The sequence below is a fragment of the Sparassis crispa genome (genome assembly GCF_003851025.1).
Source record: "Sparassis crispa DNA, contig_000001F, whole genome shotgun sequence".
Lineage (NCBI taxonomy): Eukaryota > Fungi > Basidiomycota > Agaricomycetes > Polyporales > Sparassidaceae > Sparassis > Sparassis crispa.
Genome location: NW_020939748.1, coordinates 744,279 through 761,720, shown reverse-complemented (window position 1 = coordinate 761,720; position 17,442 = coordinate 744,279). Strand labels below are relative to the sequence as shown.

Genomic DNA, 17,442 nt, shown 5'->3' with positions numbered 1-17,442 from the left:
CTGGGTAATCCCATATAGCATTGAGCTGGGGTGACATTTCTAATAGTGACATTTCTAATAGTGACAGAGACTGTTCAATGGTATAGACAATATGATGACCTTACTGAGGTGCTTCCCAATGCCAGTCCAAGTGGCCCTTCTGAGGGTTGATCAGGATCTGGGGGGCAGGCCCAGAAGCATCTGCCAGAACAACGGTAAATTCGGCAGACTTCTTGGTCTCCCAAATGCGATCACAGCATATTTGAGGCATCCAACCAAGCTGATCATACAGATCATGTTAATGCAGAGCAGGGGTATACCCCTGGGTACTTTGAGCTGTACCCCTACCCCTACCCTCCAAGGGTACATACCCTTCATCAGGGGTAAGGGTATGGGTAAGGGTACCAAACCCTGAGGGTATACCCCTCAATATCTGCCTTATTTGAGGGAATAACAATATAAACATTCAGTTTAAGGCTTGTAACAGTCTTCTTTTCCCTTTGGAGCTTCTGTAAACATAGTTTAAGGCTGTCTCTAGACTGTACTTAGGCTTTATTCACCATACAGCTACTGCTTACATTATATATACTATATGCAGTAATACCCTCCAGGGGTACAAGGGTCTGAAAGTTCATACCCCTACCCTTACCCTCCAATACCCTTACCCCTTACCCTTGAGGGTTATCCATACCCTTGCTCTGCACTAGATCATCACATAGCCCATGCCTTGCTGCGATAATTCCTTGAACAGACAAGGAGGACAGGATGAATCCCCACTCGCGATAATATGTGCATGTGGGATAACCTTGAATATAGGCCTTTTGTACCTAAGAGCCTGTTGAAATTGCTCTCTCATTCCCTTCCATCAGCGGCGCGATATGCAACTGTCCTCCACACTACACTCAGATTGATGTTGTTGTATGCATTGGCAGTTGTGGCATTGCGTGCATTCGTCGAGGCGATACTGGGTGGTTTCGGGTTCGGGGACTTCATCAGCAAATTTGCTAGAAATTGCTTCCAGATTCGGGTTAGCTGGGTGGTTTCGGGTTCGGGGACTTCATCAGCAAATTTGCTAGAAATTGCTTCCAGATTCGGGTTAGCTTGATGTCCAATGTCTCCTCAGTCTTCGCACGAGGCATTACTTCAAATATGTCCAAGTCAGGGCCCTTGTCATATATGCCCATGGGTGCACAAAAACCTTGTTGTTCAAGATGGAATGTCACTTCCTTCGGGCGAATGGGGGTGACCATTCTTGTTACCGGGGCTTTATTCTGTACTCAGTGTGGGTGAGGCTTGACAACATTGAAAGGGTTGGTGTACTTGACATGGAGGTCCTCATAGGATCAGCCAGCAAGCCTTCCCAGGACAGTCTCGTCGAATGCCATGCCAGCCCAGAGACAAGGCAGTGAAATCACATTTGGATGAACCATGAGTCCGCGGATCATGAGAAGCTTGAAAGGAAAGTATAGGGCAGAACTCCTGTGTGGTTTCTTGTCCATCTCGCGATCAGTCTCAGATAGTAAGAGAGTTCAACAGAAAGCCTCATATAATAATCCAGAGAGGAGGCAATCCCTTAGAAAGGGGTGAGCCAGATGATCACCACTTCAGGCACTGAGCCATAGCTTTCAGTTGGAGAGTCTTGAACTTCCTGCGATGAGATGGTCGGTCAGCAATGTGCACGTACCTGGGAGGAAGACAACACATCGAGAGGTGGTGGTGTCAGACTGGGTCCGATGCGACACTCTGCCGTGTCTCTGCATGTGTAGTATGGACATAACCAAAGTCCTGATCACACAGGCGGTCGGACCGGGTCCGACCATCAATCACAGCAATACAAGTTCTATGCGAGGGCACCTTGAGCATGAAACTCATGCCCACAGAGGGTCGGATGGAGTCCAAACATCGTGCACGATCTCTGATATGGAGATGAACTGATGCTTACCACCACATTTTCGCATTGAACATCACCACAAACTGAGACAGGTCACCTCGAGTGAAAGGCAGTACCTGGTCGGATGCACGATGCAGAGGAACACCCTGGCATGCCCTGGTGTGTGGGTACTGGCATCATTGAAGATGGAGCTGACATCAGTCAGAAACTTGTCCACCCGATCAGGTTTCAACAGAGCATCCCTGTAGCTCAACTACTTCGAGTGGGTATTGCCGCCATTCAGGAAATACATTGGCGACTTCTCCATATTATATGCCTGGATATAGAACACTTTGGTGCGTTGCTGTACGGATTGAGATGGTTCGTAGCGAAAATTGCCCACATCAGTGAGCTGCGCAGTGAGATCGTGGTAAAAGGTGGAGGTCTTGGTGTAATGCTCCACAGTCTCATTGTCCAACTCCAAGACCCTCTGTAAGATCTGCCAGGGGGCGTCGGAACACCACCACATAACCTGCTGATTGCCTTGAATCTCCATGCCAATGTCAATCCACCAGTGGTCCACCACAAGTTCGGTCATGTGGAGAATGGAGGTATGACGGCCTGCTCGGAGTTTACAATGGGATGAAGGGCGGCTCTGATGGAAGAAAAATGCTCCTTCACCCCATGGAAACTCCCCCACGTACTTCAGTAAGTGGTATGCAAAAAGACTGCAGATCACTCGAGCTGATCTGCTGTCTACCAAAGTGCAGCATTCCATGAATTTGGCTCATCTCCGACTGGTAGGAGGGAGGCCAATGGCCAGCCTCTCCGGGGATAGTCATCAGCACTGTCAGCTGAATGCAGTTATCGTAAAAAGGCACTGCTGATGGAGCTGTGTCAACAGAAGGCTTTGGGAGTGTCTCTCAAGGTTAAGGAGGGCTGGGAATATCAGATTGACCTGTGAACGCAAGCTCGTGCATCCAAGACAGATGTTGGGAATTTGATGCATGCCCGGATGGTATGTCTAGGATGACGTTAGGTTAGGTTAAGGCTTGGTGTAGAGGATATGAAAATGCATTCATACATGCTCAGTGCCATTTGCTTGTCATATGGTGTGGGAGTAATAGATGTGAACAGAGCTCTGCAAGGTGTCTTGCTTCTGAATACACCTCAAAAGTGGTACGGTATGGCAGGTCAAATGACCAGCCTATCAATGAATCATAGTCTCGGACAACCTCATATCACCATGAATCACGGGGGAAGACATGGTCATGGAGCACATTGATGACTGTAGACTGCACAGGAGCCACAGACTCATACCCTTGCACGACAAATTCCATGAACTCGCCCAAAATGCAATCTTGAAACGTCTCTGCAGCTCTGTGCTCCTCTGGTGTGATTGCGACATCGAAGAGTTCTCCAGTGGTTGTTTCATCACCAAGGACTTCGGCACACTTCACCTTAGGCTGGGGTCAGACATGCTCCATACTGAAGGAGAGAAGGGGACAAAGGTTTCCACAGTGGGAATGAATGGAAGAGAGAAGGTGATGATGTGGCAGATGCGACGTGGCTCTTGAAGGCTTCGATCGGCGATGATGCAATTACAAGAATTTGAAATTCATCTGACTGCATGTCGCCATATCATGCAATCTTCATGGTGTAATCTGCAGGGCCGGTCAGAGGGCAATGCATCAGAGGAGGCAGAGAATACATCAGCCGTGGTGGAGATTGCATGAAGGGTAGAGGTGAAGGCAACCGGGGCAGAGTGTACATCATGTCATCATCATCTTCATCATGGAGTTCCTGTTGTGAAGCCTCAGGCATGCCATCTGTATCCATTTCATGGCTCAGCGGCTCGAGAAGAGAAGCTGGGGGTGTGGTTGAGCATAAGGGCCGCAGGGAAACACTTACCTAACGATGATGGTGGCCCGCTCACAGACTGATTCATCATAATTATGTCCTCAGCAACATCTCCCTCGTTTGCCGAATCGGGCCAGTCAGAACCAGAAGTTCAGGAGGTCATTCGCGAAGTGGCTTTCACTGATAGTTCCACCAATGAGGATGACAGCTGAGAGGCTGTGGGTATGTCAGACTTGGTCCGACATGTGGGTGAGGTGGGACCGTGCAGACCGAATGTCTGAGGAAGAGGTGATGTCATGGCTATGTCACACCCAGTCCGACGCGTGGGTGAGGTGGGTGGGACTGAGGAAGCCGAATGTCTGAGCATGAGCAGCCGGTGATGCAGGCGAGGTGGTGGCGATGTCGGACCCAGTCCGATGCACGGGTGAGGTGGAATTGCGGAGACTACAAGAGTGCGAGGACTTGGAGTCCTGAGACGATCTGCCATTGATGCCGGTCCTGTTGGCTCACTTTCATGCCCTGTGCGATGGCCAGAGCTTGGGAGGTTCCTGGGTGGGGTTGGGTCCACAAGCATCGGCAGCAGTTCATATTGCACAAAATGGGGAAGCACTGCCTTGCTCCGTGTGGGATGATCTGTGTGTAGCCATGGAGGAATGCTAGAAAAGCTGGCTTTGAAGAGGGCATCAATCAGCATTATCTGTGGGTCTCGAGCATCCTGTCGGAGCAATCGATCATATGAGCCAAACCTGTTGGCGTCGAAATGTGGCCAAGACATGTCGCTGTACTGGGTCGCAGGATTGAACTGCTTGTCAGTAGTCCCTTCCGGAGCTTCGACCAAGGAAGGCTGGGGGTACCAAAGGCCAACTTGAGTTGGGTGAATGGTCTGCCATGATGCAGGGTCGGTCGAGCATATGATAATATCAGAAGGCATTGCAAAGGTGTTCCACTCACGAAGCCAGTGGGGGGGGGGGGGGTTCAGCCAGCCATGGACCCGCATCACCATGATTTCACCACAGCATGGATCTTGTGGATGCGCCACAGCAACACAATCAAATGGGCCAAACTTGGTCGCATCGAACTCGGGTATGTGGTCCCAGTCATAGTATTTCGCACCTTCGAGTGTCTCAATGTAACTTGTTCCTGCCTGGAACCGCATGGGAAACCACTTGCCAAGCTGAACAGGGTGGAGATGATTTGGCCAGTCCTCAGCCTTAAAGACCACCATTGCCTCCAGCCTACTGAGGATGGTGCCATGGAGGCCATTGGACTTGGTCCGACATGGCATCTCCTGCTCATCACGTGGGCAGTCCTGTGATACCACTGGTGGCAGCGCTCCCTTGTCACCGGTTGGGCACTGCGCATCAGACTCGGTCCGACCAGCAGCATCTCCGCTGACCGGAGGACCAGGAATATGGGCTGAGAGGAGGATGCAGTTGCTGGTGTTGTTATTACTGCAATTTCTCCATCAGTTTGCTCGAGAAGTTTGCTTGTGACAGGGCAGGGCGGATTAATTGCATCATCGTCTGATGACAAGATCACGATCACGTCATCTGGGTGCTTGCCCACCTTGCTCTTGCTCTTGTGCTCACCTTCAAAACTGGTTTCTGTCTGACCTTTGCGCAACACAGGTGTCGATGTTGAAGACGTGATGCATTTCACTGATGCATCTCCCTTCGATATCTTTCTCAGGTTGATATTTGGTGTCCGGGCTATCCTCACTGTGAAGTCGTGCCAGGAGTGCTGCATTGAGCATCAGCAGTGAGCCACTGAGCAGCAGAACAAACCCACCCTCAGCATATTTGGCATGGCTGGCAAAAATCTGCAACATCTCCTCCTTCTTTCTTGCGATGGAATTCAAGGTGACGTCGGTGGTATTAATGGCAACGAGATCATAAATAATACATATCTTGTCCTGCGGGTATCACCAGATTCAACCCATGATTTGACGCTTGTCTTGTTTGGAGATGAGCATGCGACAGCCTACATTGAAAAATCCCCAACCTCCGAGATCATAATGTGTGCAGCAGACAGCTTGCCAACTCATGATCATGACGCAGGGCTCAGGGCATGTATCAAACTCAGCAATTATCTTTTCACACTTGGAGATGGTGATGGTGCCCACAAGGAGCATACACCGAAGCCCATAAGCAGTGAGGGCCTGCAAAGAACATGAGACAGATTTAACGTTAGGTTAGACCAGTGAAGAAAAGGATGCTCACATCCTCCAACAGCTGTGATAAACTCGGTGTGATAAACTCGGAAATTCTGTAAAGATCACGATCTTCATAGAACCGCCTTCTCCTTCCTTGCCACAATTACTGGGTAGCATCATTCCCACACCATTCTCTGGAAACTCCACCACTAGAGACTTAGGATAGCGAATGTGATGCAGAGCCAAGTCCACGGCAACCTTGGTCTTTGTGGAGCCATGGGACCGAACCAGCTTGCACGACCAAAGACATGGAGGAGGTTTGCCGCCTTGCTCGCAAAAACTAATAAGAGCAGGTTGACTGGTGCCCTGGTGAGTCTGCAAATAAAATGTCGGGAAAATGCTGGTCATAGTCGTCGGTTAAAGAACACAGGATGGGGCATTACGCGAGTGTCAAAGTACAAACTGGATGCCTTCTCAGCCTCATCATCCTTCTCCAAGGAATTGAGAATCTCGAATTTCCATGCCTCAAGCTCAACATACGCTGTCACCCGCCAGCCCAAGGAGGGACTCTCCATGCTCATTCTTGGAGGCGTGCATGTGGCGAATAATACAGTCATCGTACATTTCTTTGATGCACTTGATGCCTTCAATGTGTGCCTCATGAGTGCATGCAGTGGCTACATCCAAATCAGAAGCTACGACCTCATGTGGACCCAATTCAGCGGCCTCTAAGCATCGTGCGCGGTCAAGGTTGTGAATGAGCTCCTTCTCGAATTCATCCACGTGCACACCTAGACACCCTGCAATACCGATGGCATGCCCAACGTAGATCAGGTCCTGAGGAAGCAGTGATAGGTCAGATATCGAAACAGAGGGTGTGTGTAGATCAGAGTGGCGGTAAGCACCAGCTTCAAGTGTGCAAGCCGGGAGAGAAGCTGGACTGCAGCATAGATGTTGCACCCTGTCCTCATCATATGACCTTTGTCGACAATGAAGATGCCCAGAGAGTCAAATTCATTCAGCACAAGGCCTGGCAGTGTGTGCATGGTGCTTGCGAGCACCGCACTGTCGGACCCCAGTCCGATGCTCCCTTCATGCACTGATCCTCTCACCCACAGGCTATCATTGGGGACATCTCCCTCTTCTTTGCTCCGCAATGAGCTTCGAGCCCTCTTTCAGAACCTCCTAAGATGAGTCACCAGGCAGGACACCATGAGAGGGTGGCTGTGCGTGTCGGACCCAGTCCGACAGTGCAGCAGTGTAGAGTGCTCACAGGTGAGGTCACAAATATAATGCGCCGGTGCATGGGTGTACTCGACTTCACCCATGTGCTACCTTCGCCAAAAAAATCTTGTCACTTTTTGTAGCGACCGGTGTACTCGAAGAACTCGAAGCCAGTGCACCACATGTGAGCCTCACTCAGCCAAATCTGCTGCAAGGTAGTGGTGGATATGATGATATGAGGGGTGGACTCTAGTGGACCCCCACCTGTGGCAGATGAGTGACATGCGTGCAGAGAGTGGATGCACTTAGCAAACGTCGGTACGGGGCGGTTCTCTAAGCCAGAATTGGCCACCATGCAGATCACGCCCAGCACCTGTGCTGTCTTGCCAATGCCAACCTCATCTGTAATCAAGATTGCGTCATTGCCATTCTGAAGCATGCGGAACGCAGCGCGAATGCCAGCGGCCTGACGCCATCACAGGGTAAGGTCCTCCCACTCTGAGGACCCGCTCAGTTGTCTCCTCAGCTCTCCCATATCGTGAAGCTTAGCATGAACGTCATGCGGGGATTTGCCCACCGTCCAGATCAAGTAGGGAAGCTTATTCTTCACCTTGTACATGAAAGGAAGGACTTCCCCCTTCAAGCCCATTTGGTTCATCAGCTCCTCACAAGACATGCCTAGCTCCATCATTACGCTGAGGTCATTGCTGATCTCACCTGACAGATCCTCCTGGAATGTGTCAATTTCTGTCCCAGCAGATATATCCATTTCCACCCTCATGGGGCCATCAATGAAGGCTTCGACATATTCCCGATAGACAGCTTCAAGCTCCTCCAGAGTCACCAAGTTGATAACAGGGCAGCGTGATCGACCTGTCCTCCTGGACTTGGGCTCGGCTGCGCATAGAGACATGTCATATCATAAAGTATCATGCATGCCAAAAGAACTCACCTCCGGATCTGAGTGCCTTGCCGGCTTCACTCAAGATCTGCTCCAATTCGCTCAAGCGGGTCTCGACATCTGCCATTGCCAACTCGTCTTGCAAGAACTCTGCATGATCTCTGGACTGCTTCAGTTTTTGCAAAAGCGTGTACAACGCGCGACCCTTCTTTTTCTTGGATTGAAAGTCTGATTAAACAAATCCTGCATCAGCAAATATATTGAAATGGTGGTCAAGACTCACCTGTCCACGCGTCATCAACCAGCATCTTCTTGGTGTCATAGGTTTTCACTCATTGCTTAGCCTGCTTGGTCTGATGTTCCCATGTGATGTTCCCATGCGACATACACACTAGTAGGCAGCCCCAATGTATACAATATCCCCATGAAGTGCCAGCTTTATTGTGCATGCAGTGGTCAGTATTGTATTGTACACAAAGTAACCAGATTGTGTACATAGCTATACACATTATGACCAGATTGTGTACATTATTGTACACATTAGTAACCAGATTGTACATTGTAAATGATATTATAATTGTAAATAAAGAAGGGCAGATTGTATACAATTACAATTGTACAAAATAAACTGCACCCAGCCAGAATTGAAGTCTTGACCTCCTGGCACATGCTTACATAAGCACATGTGACACACACATATCCCACTAGTTTGGAGTGGGCCATTGCTTCACATGGCAGTAACGATCCCTGAAATGTTATAATAAGATGTCTTTAAAACTGCACTAATTTGAGTTACCACCTAATAGTATCTACTGAGTCTCCTATAATAGCCTAGTTTATCATTGCCCTTATAATAGCCAGTGTAGAGCATAGGTAGGGCTAACCTGTGCAGAGACCAGTACCAGTACACACAGGTGGTCACAAACATGCACTCTTCACAGACACATGTCCTTTATAGAAGAAGTTTTCAGAAGATCAGAAGAGGTAGGGAGAGATGGACAATAGGATCAAACTTATATATGCACAATATTGCATTATTTCCATCAGCCTACCTCCCTTATTGTCCATGCACATTGCTCTTGCTAGCACATGCTGCTCTTATCAATATAACCACTCTCACATATGCATAGTGCTTTCATGCACCTATTGCACTCTTACAATCAAATAGCACTCTGGCAAACTCATTACTGTCATTGTCTGCCCTCTGTGCATGCCATCCTTGCAAATGCATCTTATTTTACAAATTTTCCTAAGCCTGAAAACTCTCACTTCTGCTTGAAGTACATTACATAATCTGTTTGTTGTAAAGTATATTATTCTGTCATTTTGGTGAGACTTAAAGCACACACTTTCAGTTTAAAAAGCATTTTGTACTATGTTTAGTGACAGTAGCTATAAACTTTCACATCTGATAAATTTTCCTATTTTTTTTTCATGTTTCTGAATCTTAAAACACCATGTTTTATCTTAAACTTAGTTAAAGTGCATTTTAAATACTAGAAAGTGTCATACTTTCACCAATAATAGTCAGAACTATGAAAGTTGTTATTCCACAAAATTTTCAGATTAATTGGCATTTTTTTGAGCCTGAAGATGTCTACTAGTAATAACTTTCTTAGTCTTTCAATTTTTTGGCAGTTTTTACTAATTTTTATCAGCCTTAGAAGACTCACTGTTGCTCAAGTTCAATTTAAAATGTATATTATAATTCACCTACTAATGAAAACTATACAACTTGTTTTTCAGTTTTTTTTTGTTGTAACAGTTTTTGAGATCACTTACTTTGACTTCAAGAACAAATGTGCCTATGAGAATCACTACAAAAATCAGCACTAGAAATTGTTACAAATGTGTCTATAAGTATTGCTACAAAAAATGAGACTGGAATCTGTTACAAATGCCTATAAGAATCACTACAAAAATTAAGACTAGAAATTGTTACAAATGTGTCTATAAGAATCACTACAAAAAATGAGGCTGAAATCTGCCACAAATGTGTTTATAAGAACTACTACAAAAAATGAGACTAGAAACTGTTACAAATGTACCTATAAGAATTACTACAAAAATTGACCCAAGAAACCATTACAAATGTGCCTGTAAGAATCACTACAAAAAATGAGACTAGAAACCATTACAAATGTGTCTGTAAGAATCACTGCAAAAAATGAGACTAGAAACCATTACAAATGTGTCTGTAAGAATCACTGCAAAAAATGAGACTAGAAACCATTACAAATGTGTCTGTAAGAATCACTACAAAAAATGAGACTAGAAACTGTTACAAATGTGCCTGTAAGCATCACTACAAAAATTGACACTAGAAACTGTTACAAATTTGCTTATAAGAGTCACTACAGAAAATGACACTAGAACTGTTACAAATGTGCCTATGTATATAAGAAATTATATTCTCTACTGACTCCTAGTATGCCGTCTAATAATATGTAGTAAGTGTTCTACAATGTCACACTGTACTAAGTCCTGTGAGTTGATAAGGGCCTTACAATAGTTTACAAGGTTGTCTACTAACTCTTAGTATATTGTTGATTTTAGCAAGTCAACAATAGCCTATTATACTGGCTCCTAATATACTCCTTAATATCAGTTTGTATTGAGCTTACAATAGTCTGTATATGTCAGCTGATGTCACTTGTAAGAATCTCCAGTAACCTGCAATAGTGTCTAGTAATCTCTAGTAAGAACACTAGAAATTGTTACAAATGAGTTTATAAGAAGCACTACAAAAATGAGACTAGAAACTGTTAAAAATGTGCCTCTGAGAATCACTACAAAAAATGAGACTAGAAACTGTTACAAACTCGCTTATAAGACTCACTAGAAAAAAAGAGACTAGAATTTGTTACAAATGCGCCTATAAGAATCACTACAAACAATCAGACTACAAACTGTGACAAATGAGTTTATAAGAATCGCTACAAAAATGAGACTAGAAACTGTTACAAATTTGCTTATAAGAATCACTACAAAAAATAAGACTAGAAACTATTACAAATGCACTTGTAAGAATCACTACAAAAACAATACTAGAAACTGTTACAAATGTGCTTATAAGAATCAGAGTTGTAGGGCAGTTAGAAATTGTTTCAATGCCTACTAAGTGTGTCAAAAGGGTGACTTTATAATCTAGTCACAATGCTTACTAAGTAAGCTGAAAGTGCGGATTTGTAATGCTTTAAGGCAGGTCTACAATAGTTACTAACAAAGTCATTAACCCGGACTTGTAGACTAGTTAGAAATTGTGACAATGCCTACTACGTGTGCCAAAAGGGTGACTTCATAATCTAGTTACAAGTTGCTACAATGCCTACTAAGTATGCCAAAAGTGTGACTTTATAGTCTAGTTACAAGTTACGATTCCTGAGGTACGAAGGAATTGTCCTTATACAGGATGAGCCCTAGAGGGCGCTTAGACCGTAACGCGATTTTGCCCAAACCGTGGGAATGGTTTTTGACTACAAATTTTGTATGTGTGACCTAAGGTTAGGGCTGAGTTTGTAGGAATGACACAAAGGTTAGGGTTTGTTAGAAATCGCGCCTTAGTTCCCAAATAGGAAGGTAGTGATGGCGGGTCAAGATGCGTCGGGGCGCGTGATTACGCGTCCTAAAATAGATTTCTGTATATATACAGTTCTAGACGCTCCACTTTATATAAGCAAATTTCCTTCTTTGTCTTTCTTTGTAATCATGCCCTCGGCTTGTCTGCCCTTGGGCGCTCCCCAATTTCTGGAGCTCCAGAAATTTGGGCGCTACTTTCCAACACTCCCCCTCAAGCCGATGGGCATTCCGAGCTTCTTTGTGAGCTTCTCGTGCCTCGGCTTAGGGAGTGACTTTGTTAGGATATCCGCTATCATGTCCTCCGTGGGACAGTAGTGGATATCAATATATTTATCCCTCAATTTTTCGCGCACATAATGATGCTTTACATCAAAATGTTTTGATTTCGCGTGAAATTGGGGATCACGTGCGATTGAGATCGCCGCTGTATTATCCTCGAATAAAATTGTAGGATCTTGTTGCTCGAAACCTATTTCTTTGAATAGTGTTCGGAGCCATACGGCTTCTTTTGCCGCTTCAGCGGATGCCATGTATTCGGCTTCCGTGGTGGATGACGCGACCGTGGTTTGCTTCTTTGAGCTCCACATGATCGTGCCATTTCCTAATTTAAATAAATATCCCGAGATTGATTTGCGATCTCGGATATCGTTCGCATAGTCTGCATCTGAGTAGCCCACAAATATGGATTGATCTTCAGGCTTGACATCTGCAATTGGCCCGTAGATTATTCCAAGTTCTCGCGTTCCGGATAGATAGCGGAGGACGCATTTAGCAGCAGTCCAATGAGCCATTCCGGGATTGGCAGTAAATGAGCTAAGCCGTTGCACGGCGTGAGCAATGTCTGGTCTCGTGGCAATTGCTGCGTACATCAGTGATCCGACGAGCGATGCATATCCGTTGTCTCGGTCGCATTCATCATCAGTTTTGGGTTCTTCTTTTTCAAGCACTGTATTTGGATCAAGAGGCATCCCGACTGTGTTGGCGTTCGTAAGCCCATTCTTGTGTAGGATAGACTCAATATATTTTGTCTGAGAGATTTTGATTGTCTGCTTTGAACGGTCTCTCTCAATTTCTATCCCCACAATTTTTCGGGGTTCGCCAAGGTCGGTAACTTCGAACATATTTCGGAGTTCCCTCTTCAATTGGTCCATCAGTGCGCAATCATTGGTGAATATTAATAGGTCGTCCACCCAAACGGTGACGATTTCTATCTTATCACCTTTGATCCGAATGTACGCACATGGATCCGAGAATAGGCGCTTGAATCCTGCGTCTAATAACTTGCGGTTCAGCACGATATTCCATTCTCGGCCAGACTGCTTTAGCCCGTAGAGGGTTTTCTTTAATTTACATACGCGGTATGTTCCATCGCTGTATCCTTCGGGTTGCCGCATATACACTTCTTCTTTGAGAGTTCCATTAAGATAGGCGCCTTTCACGTCCATCTGTCCGATCTCCCAATCTAAGATTGCGGCTAGCCCGAGGATAGCTCGAATGGTTTCGAGGCGGACTACGGGCGCAAACGTCTCGGTATAGTCCATGCCTGGGATTTGAGAATATCCCTTCGCAACCAGGCGGGCTTTGTATTTGATTATTTCACCCTCTTTGTTTGTTTTCTTAACTAGAACCCATTTATTTCCTACGGGTTTTCGATCTTCGGGAGGTTCCACTAACTCCCAAGTCTCCATACCCTGTAGTTGATTGAGTTCCATCTGGACTGCCTGTTCCCATTTGGGCCACTCGAGTGATCTCTTGGCATCACTGAGCGTCTTTGGCTCGTCCGCATCCGCATTTCTGTGGACGCTCATCGCAATATAGACTAATTCGGCATTTGATTTATCTGAATCATTATCCAGATCTTCGTCTGCCTCTGGGTCATGCATTAGACGGTAATCATGCTGAACTGTCTTTCTTCTGGTTCGTCTGGGCTGGCTTGGTGCGGCCGTCCCACTTTCCTTGCGTTGATCAGGATCATGATCCTGTCTGCGCTTCCGCGGATTTTTGGCAGGTGACTGTGGCGCGGAAGTTCCTAACTCCCCCTCGCGCCGCACGTCTGCGGTCGTTGTGAGGTTTGGGACTTCGGGTCTCCTTTCCGCATGCGGCACGTCTGACGCATTGCTAGGTAAAGTGCCCGGAAATATATTTTGCTCCCCCTCACGCTGTGCTGTGAGGATAGGTACGTCGGATCCTATTTGCTCTTGTGGCACGTGAGGCGCGTTGCCGGGCAAATGGTCCGGGGAATTCGAAGAAAATTGGAAATTACGCGAGATTTTAATCTGGCACATGTGCGCATCATAATATTTGATGGCTTTGGGTCCGTCCATGTATCCAACAAAAATATACTTGTTGGCACGGGGCGCTAGCTTTGATAGTGTTGCGTCTTCCGTGAGGACCCATACGGGGGAATCGAATTCTTGTAGGTACGAGATATTTGGTTTCGTCCCATTCCATTTTTCTTCGGGAGTTGCCCCATTTAACACCTGGGTAGGCGATCTATTTTTAATATAGACTGCGTGAGCAATCGCTTCAGCCCAAAGATAACGAGGTAGATCTCTCGCATAGATCATCGCGCGCGCTAGTCCAAGCAGTGTGCGATTCAATCTCTCAGAGACTCCGTTCTGGGATGGTGAGTACGGCGCAGTCGGACCCATCTCGATCCCTTTCATTTGACACCAGTTAATTAATTCGGTGTTCATATATTCTCGACCGTTGTCGAGCCTGAGTCGCAAGGGTTTATTTCCAAACTTGCGCTCGATATAGGTAATATAATTCTTTACCTTTTCAGTTACTTCATCTTTATGCCTCATAAATAGTACTGTACTTCGACGACTGTAATCATCGGTAAATGTAATAAAATATTTCCACCCTTGTAGAGCGGCTGTCTGCGCAGGTCCCCACACATCCGTGTGTGTTCATTCTCCGGGTACCTTGCTGCATTCGTCCGTCTCTTTGGGAAATGGCTTCCGCGTCGCCTTTGCTTGGATGCATGCCTCGCAATTAATTTCGTCTGGGCTTGGCGAGATTTCTAGGCCATCAACAAGTCCTTCGCGATATAATCGCATAAGCGCTGGTTTCCCGATATGGCCATAGATCTTATGCCACTCTTCCCAGGTATGCGGGCTGTATTCCTTAGCAGTATAGGTTCGCGCAGGTTGCGGAACTATTGGACGCAATTTCAATGAATATAGTCGTCCATTTTTCTTGCCTATAGCAAGAGTGTGTTTATTTTTATCTATTAGTATTACGCGACTATTACCCATAAGTACTCTTCCTCCCGCGTCGTCCAAACACGTGATGGAGAGGAGGCTATTGGGTGCTGTCGGCGCATACAGTACACCGTGGAGACGGAATTTCACTTTTCGGTCTCCTACTTCACTTTCGACATCGACCATACCGCGGCCCAATGCCTGCGTTGGTTGCGGTCCGATGCCCGTGATCGCGTGATCTTCGAGCGCCTGATAGGTCGCGAAGACTTCACGACAATTTGTAATGTGCAAAGTTGTCCCGGAGTCAGCAAACCACTCATAGAAAGAAGCGATTTTGCCATCAGATCCGAGAGATACAGTGTCGCTATCATTATCGTAGGCTATTTTTGCCTCATCCTCTTTCGATTCGACCTCGCGCGCTTCGTAAGCACATTCCGTCTTTTGCTGTTTCATCGGCGGGCCCTGTCCGGCTTTGCCGCCGCCTTTAGCCCAACAATCCGTGGCCTTATGCCCGAATTTTCCGCAATTCATACATTTGACCTTGTCGCGGTGCCGACACTTGTTACCAAGATGTCCCGGCTTTCCGCAGATCGAACATTTTTTGTATTCCCCAAAGGGGTGCTTCTTTCCTTTGGCAACCATGGCTTGGTCCGAGGATTGACCGCGCTCGCCACGCTCGTGCCTTCGCCTATTTTCATCAAGAATGATGGCAATCAATTCTTGTGATGTAAGCTGAGGGCGCACATTGTCAGCACCTTCGGCGCCAACGTTGCCGCCCACGGCGCCAAAGTAAGAGCTGAGGAAAGAGTCCCAGCTCTCCGGTAATGAGGTAGCCAGAATGAGCCGGAAATCTTCGTCAGAAACAACCTTCCCCATTAGGTGGAGTTGTTCCTGGATCTGTCGTAGCTGTGTAATGTGACTGGAGATATTATCTTCTTCCTTGGCTTGCATCCGGTAAAAACGCCGGCACAGCGCGAGAATTCCATGCTGTCCACGCTGTTCCTTGACTGTGCGAAGCTGCTCCCACATGGCCCGTGCCATCTCGGCTCCAGCGATGTGCACCATCTGAGAATCTCCCAGCGATAGCACAATTACGTTCTGGGCCTTGAGGTCCTTCTCTCCCCAGGCGCTAATCTCCGCCTCTCTCGCTGCCCTATTGGCCGGGTCATTACTCGGCTGCGGCTTTGGTGTCTTTCCGGTCACATACTCCTGGAGACCCTTATCATTAAGGATGGCCTCGACGCGGCACTTCCACGGGAGCCAATTGTCTTCCTTCAGGAGCGGGATCCGGTAAGCATTGCTATTGCTCGTATTATCAGCGCTGGTCGACATTATTTGTTCTCGTACTAGTAAGGGGGTAACAATTTTTGTAGCCACAATAGGGGCTGTTGTTATCCAAGTATTTATTGGCTAGAGCCGGGGCTCATAACCTGTTAGAAATCGCGCCTTAGTTCCCAAATAGGAAGGTAGTGATGGCGGGTCAAGATGCGTCGGGGCGCGTGATTACGCGTCCTAAAATAGATTTCTGTATATATACAGTTCTAGACGCTCCACTTTATATAAGCAAATTTCCTTCTTTGTCTTTCTTTGTAATCATGCCCTCGGCTTGTCTGCCCTTGGGCGCTCCCCAATTTCTGGAGCTCCAGAAATTTGGGCGCTACTTTCCAACAGGGTTAGACTCTATGTACAAATTTTCTCACAGCTACTTACTCAACTACAATGTAACTACAGGCGGACATTCAAAAAAGTTGTATTGAAAACCGACGCGACTTGTACAAAGCACTGCCAACAGATGCGTGGCTGGAGCACTTAGATTAGATAACAGATAGTGGTCAAGTGTTCAGGTGCTTTAATGGTTGCAGTTGACCTCAGACTATTGCACAAGCAGCAGATGGCGCAGCAGCGATGATAAAACTCTCTTCTGGGCTTATAACATATTACACAAGCAGCAACAGGCAGCGCAGCAGTGATGATAAAATTCTCTCTCAACGTACGACGATCAGCGTGAGCATACAAAATCTACTATGGAAAACTCCACCGGCAACCTCTGAGATGAGTGCCAGCTTGCCCACATTCAACACAGACATGTTGTATTACTCACAATTGTTATACTAAATAACTTGAAGACCTAGTATAGAGGTTTTCCCAAACATATCCTACAATATCTCATACAGAGACTCTCTGAAACATATTATAGAATATCTAACAGTAACACTAAATCATTGCTCACTCTAATGCTATATTCTTTACCTCTGCATGCTTTGGTTTCACCATGTATATAAGATGTTTTAGTGTGCAGGCCATCATATTTGTACTCATTTAAATCTCTTTATAATAAAGAGAATTTGTGGTCAGGAAGAGAAGCAAAGCTAGAAGGATAAATAACTTGCCTCAAAGGACAAACTAGAATTTTTCCTGATGCTATTTGGATGTCCAATAATAGGTAGATGAGATTTTGTAAGTCCAGAAGGGCTCACTTTTATAGAATACAGTGAGAAACTACTTATAGCAAACAGAATTTAATAATCAAGCTAGAATGACTCTGTGCATTCCTAGTTAACAGTGCACACTGTATAATGTTATCATATACTATGAGATTAGATATATAATTTTTGATTATATCTCTGCATTTTCTTCAGCTCTGTAGGTGCTGCTGAGATGCAGTGACTGT

The 17,442-nt window shown here is 46.2% G+C and overlaps 6 protein-coding genes across 6 annotated transcripts; all 6 read right to left on the bottom strand.

Annotated features, from left to right (window-relative positions):
- Nucleotides 1-2,123: 2,123 nt before the first annotated feature.
- Nucleotides 2,124-2,447, bottom strand: SCP_0202260 (hypothetical protein; the record flags this gene model as incomplete). The annotated part of the gene is made up of 1 exon (XM_027754141.1): nt 2,124-2,447. The coding sequence occupies one exon, from the start codon at nt 2,445-2,447 to the stop codon at nt 2,124-2,126; it is 324 nt and encodes a 107-aa protein (XP_027609942.1).
- A 3,945-nt stretch (nt 2,448-6,392) lies between these two features.
- Nucleotides 6,393-6,907, bottom strand: SCP_0202250 (hypothetical protein; the record flags this gene model as incomplete). Its single annotated transcript, XM_027754140.1, has 2 exons — nt 6,393-6,698; nt 6,767-6,907. The coding sequence occupies 2 exons, from the start codon at nt 6,905-6,907 to the stop codon at nt 6,393-6,395; spliced, it is 447 nt and encodes a 148-aa protein (XP_027609941.1).
- Nucleotides 6,908-7,215: 308 nt separating this feature from the next.
- On the bottom strand, nt 7,216-7,524 carry SCP_0202240 (hypothetical protein; the record flags this gene model as incomplete). Its single annotated transcript, XM_027754139.1, has 1 exon — nt 7,216-7,524. One exon carries the CDS (start codon nt 7,522-7,524, stop codon nt 7,216-7,218), a length of 309 nt encoding a protein of 102 aa, XP_027609940.1.
- A 36-nt stretch (nt 7,525-7,560) lies between these two features.
- SCP_0202230 (hypothetical protein) lies at nt 7,561-8,294 on the bottom strand (the record flags this gene model as incomplete). Its single annotated transcript, XM_027754138.1, has 3 exons — nt 7,561-7,982; nt 8,038-8,214; nt 8,270-8,294. 3 exons carry the CDS (start codon nt 8,292-8,294, stop codon nt 7,561-7,563), a joined length of 624 nt encoding a protein of 207 aa, XP_027609939.1.
- A 3,462-nt stretch (nt 8,295-11,756) lies between these two features.
- On the bottom strand, nt 11,757-14,216 carry SCP_0202220 (hypothetical protein; the record flags this gene model as incomplete). Its single annotated transcript, XM_027754137.1, has 1 exon — nt 11,757-14,216. One exon carries the CDS (start codon nt 14,214-14,216, stop codon nt 11,757-11,759), a length of 2,460 nt encoding a protein of 819 aa, XP_027609938.1.
- A 261-nt stretch (nt 14,217-14,477) lies between these two features.
- SCP_0202210 (hypothetical protein) lies at nt 14,478-16,103 on the bottom strand (the record flags this gene model as incomplete). Its single annotated transcript, XM_027754136.1, has 1 exon — nt 14,478-16,103. The coding sequence occupies one exon, from the start codon at nt 16,101-16,103 to the stop codon at nt 14,478-14,480; it is 1,626 nt and encodes a 541-aa protein (XP_027609937.1).
- Between the last annotated feature and the right edge of the window lie 1,339 nt (nt 16,104-17,442).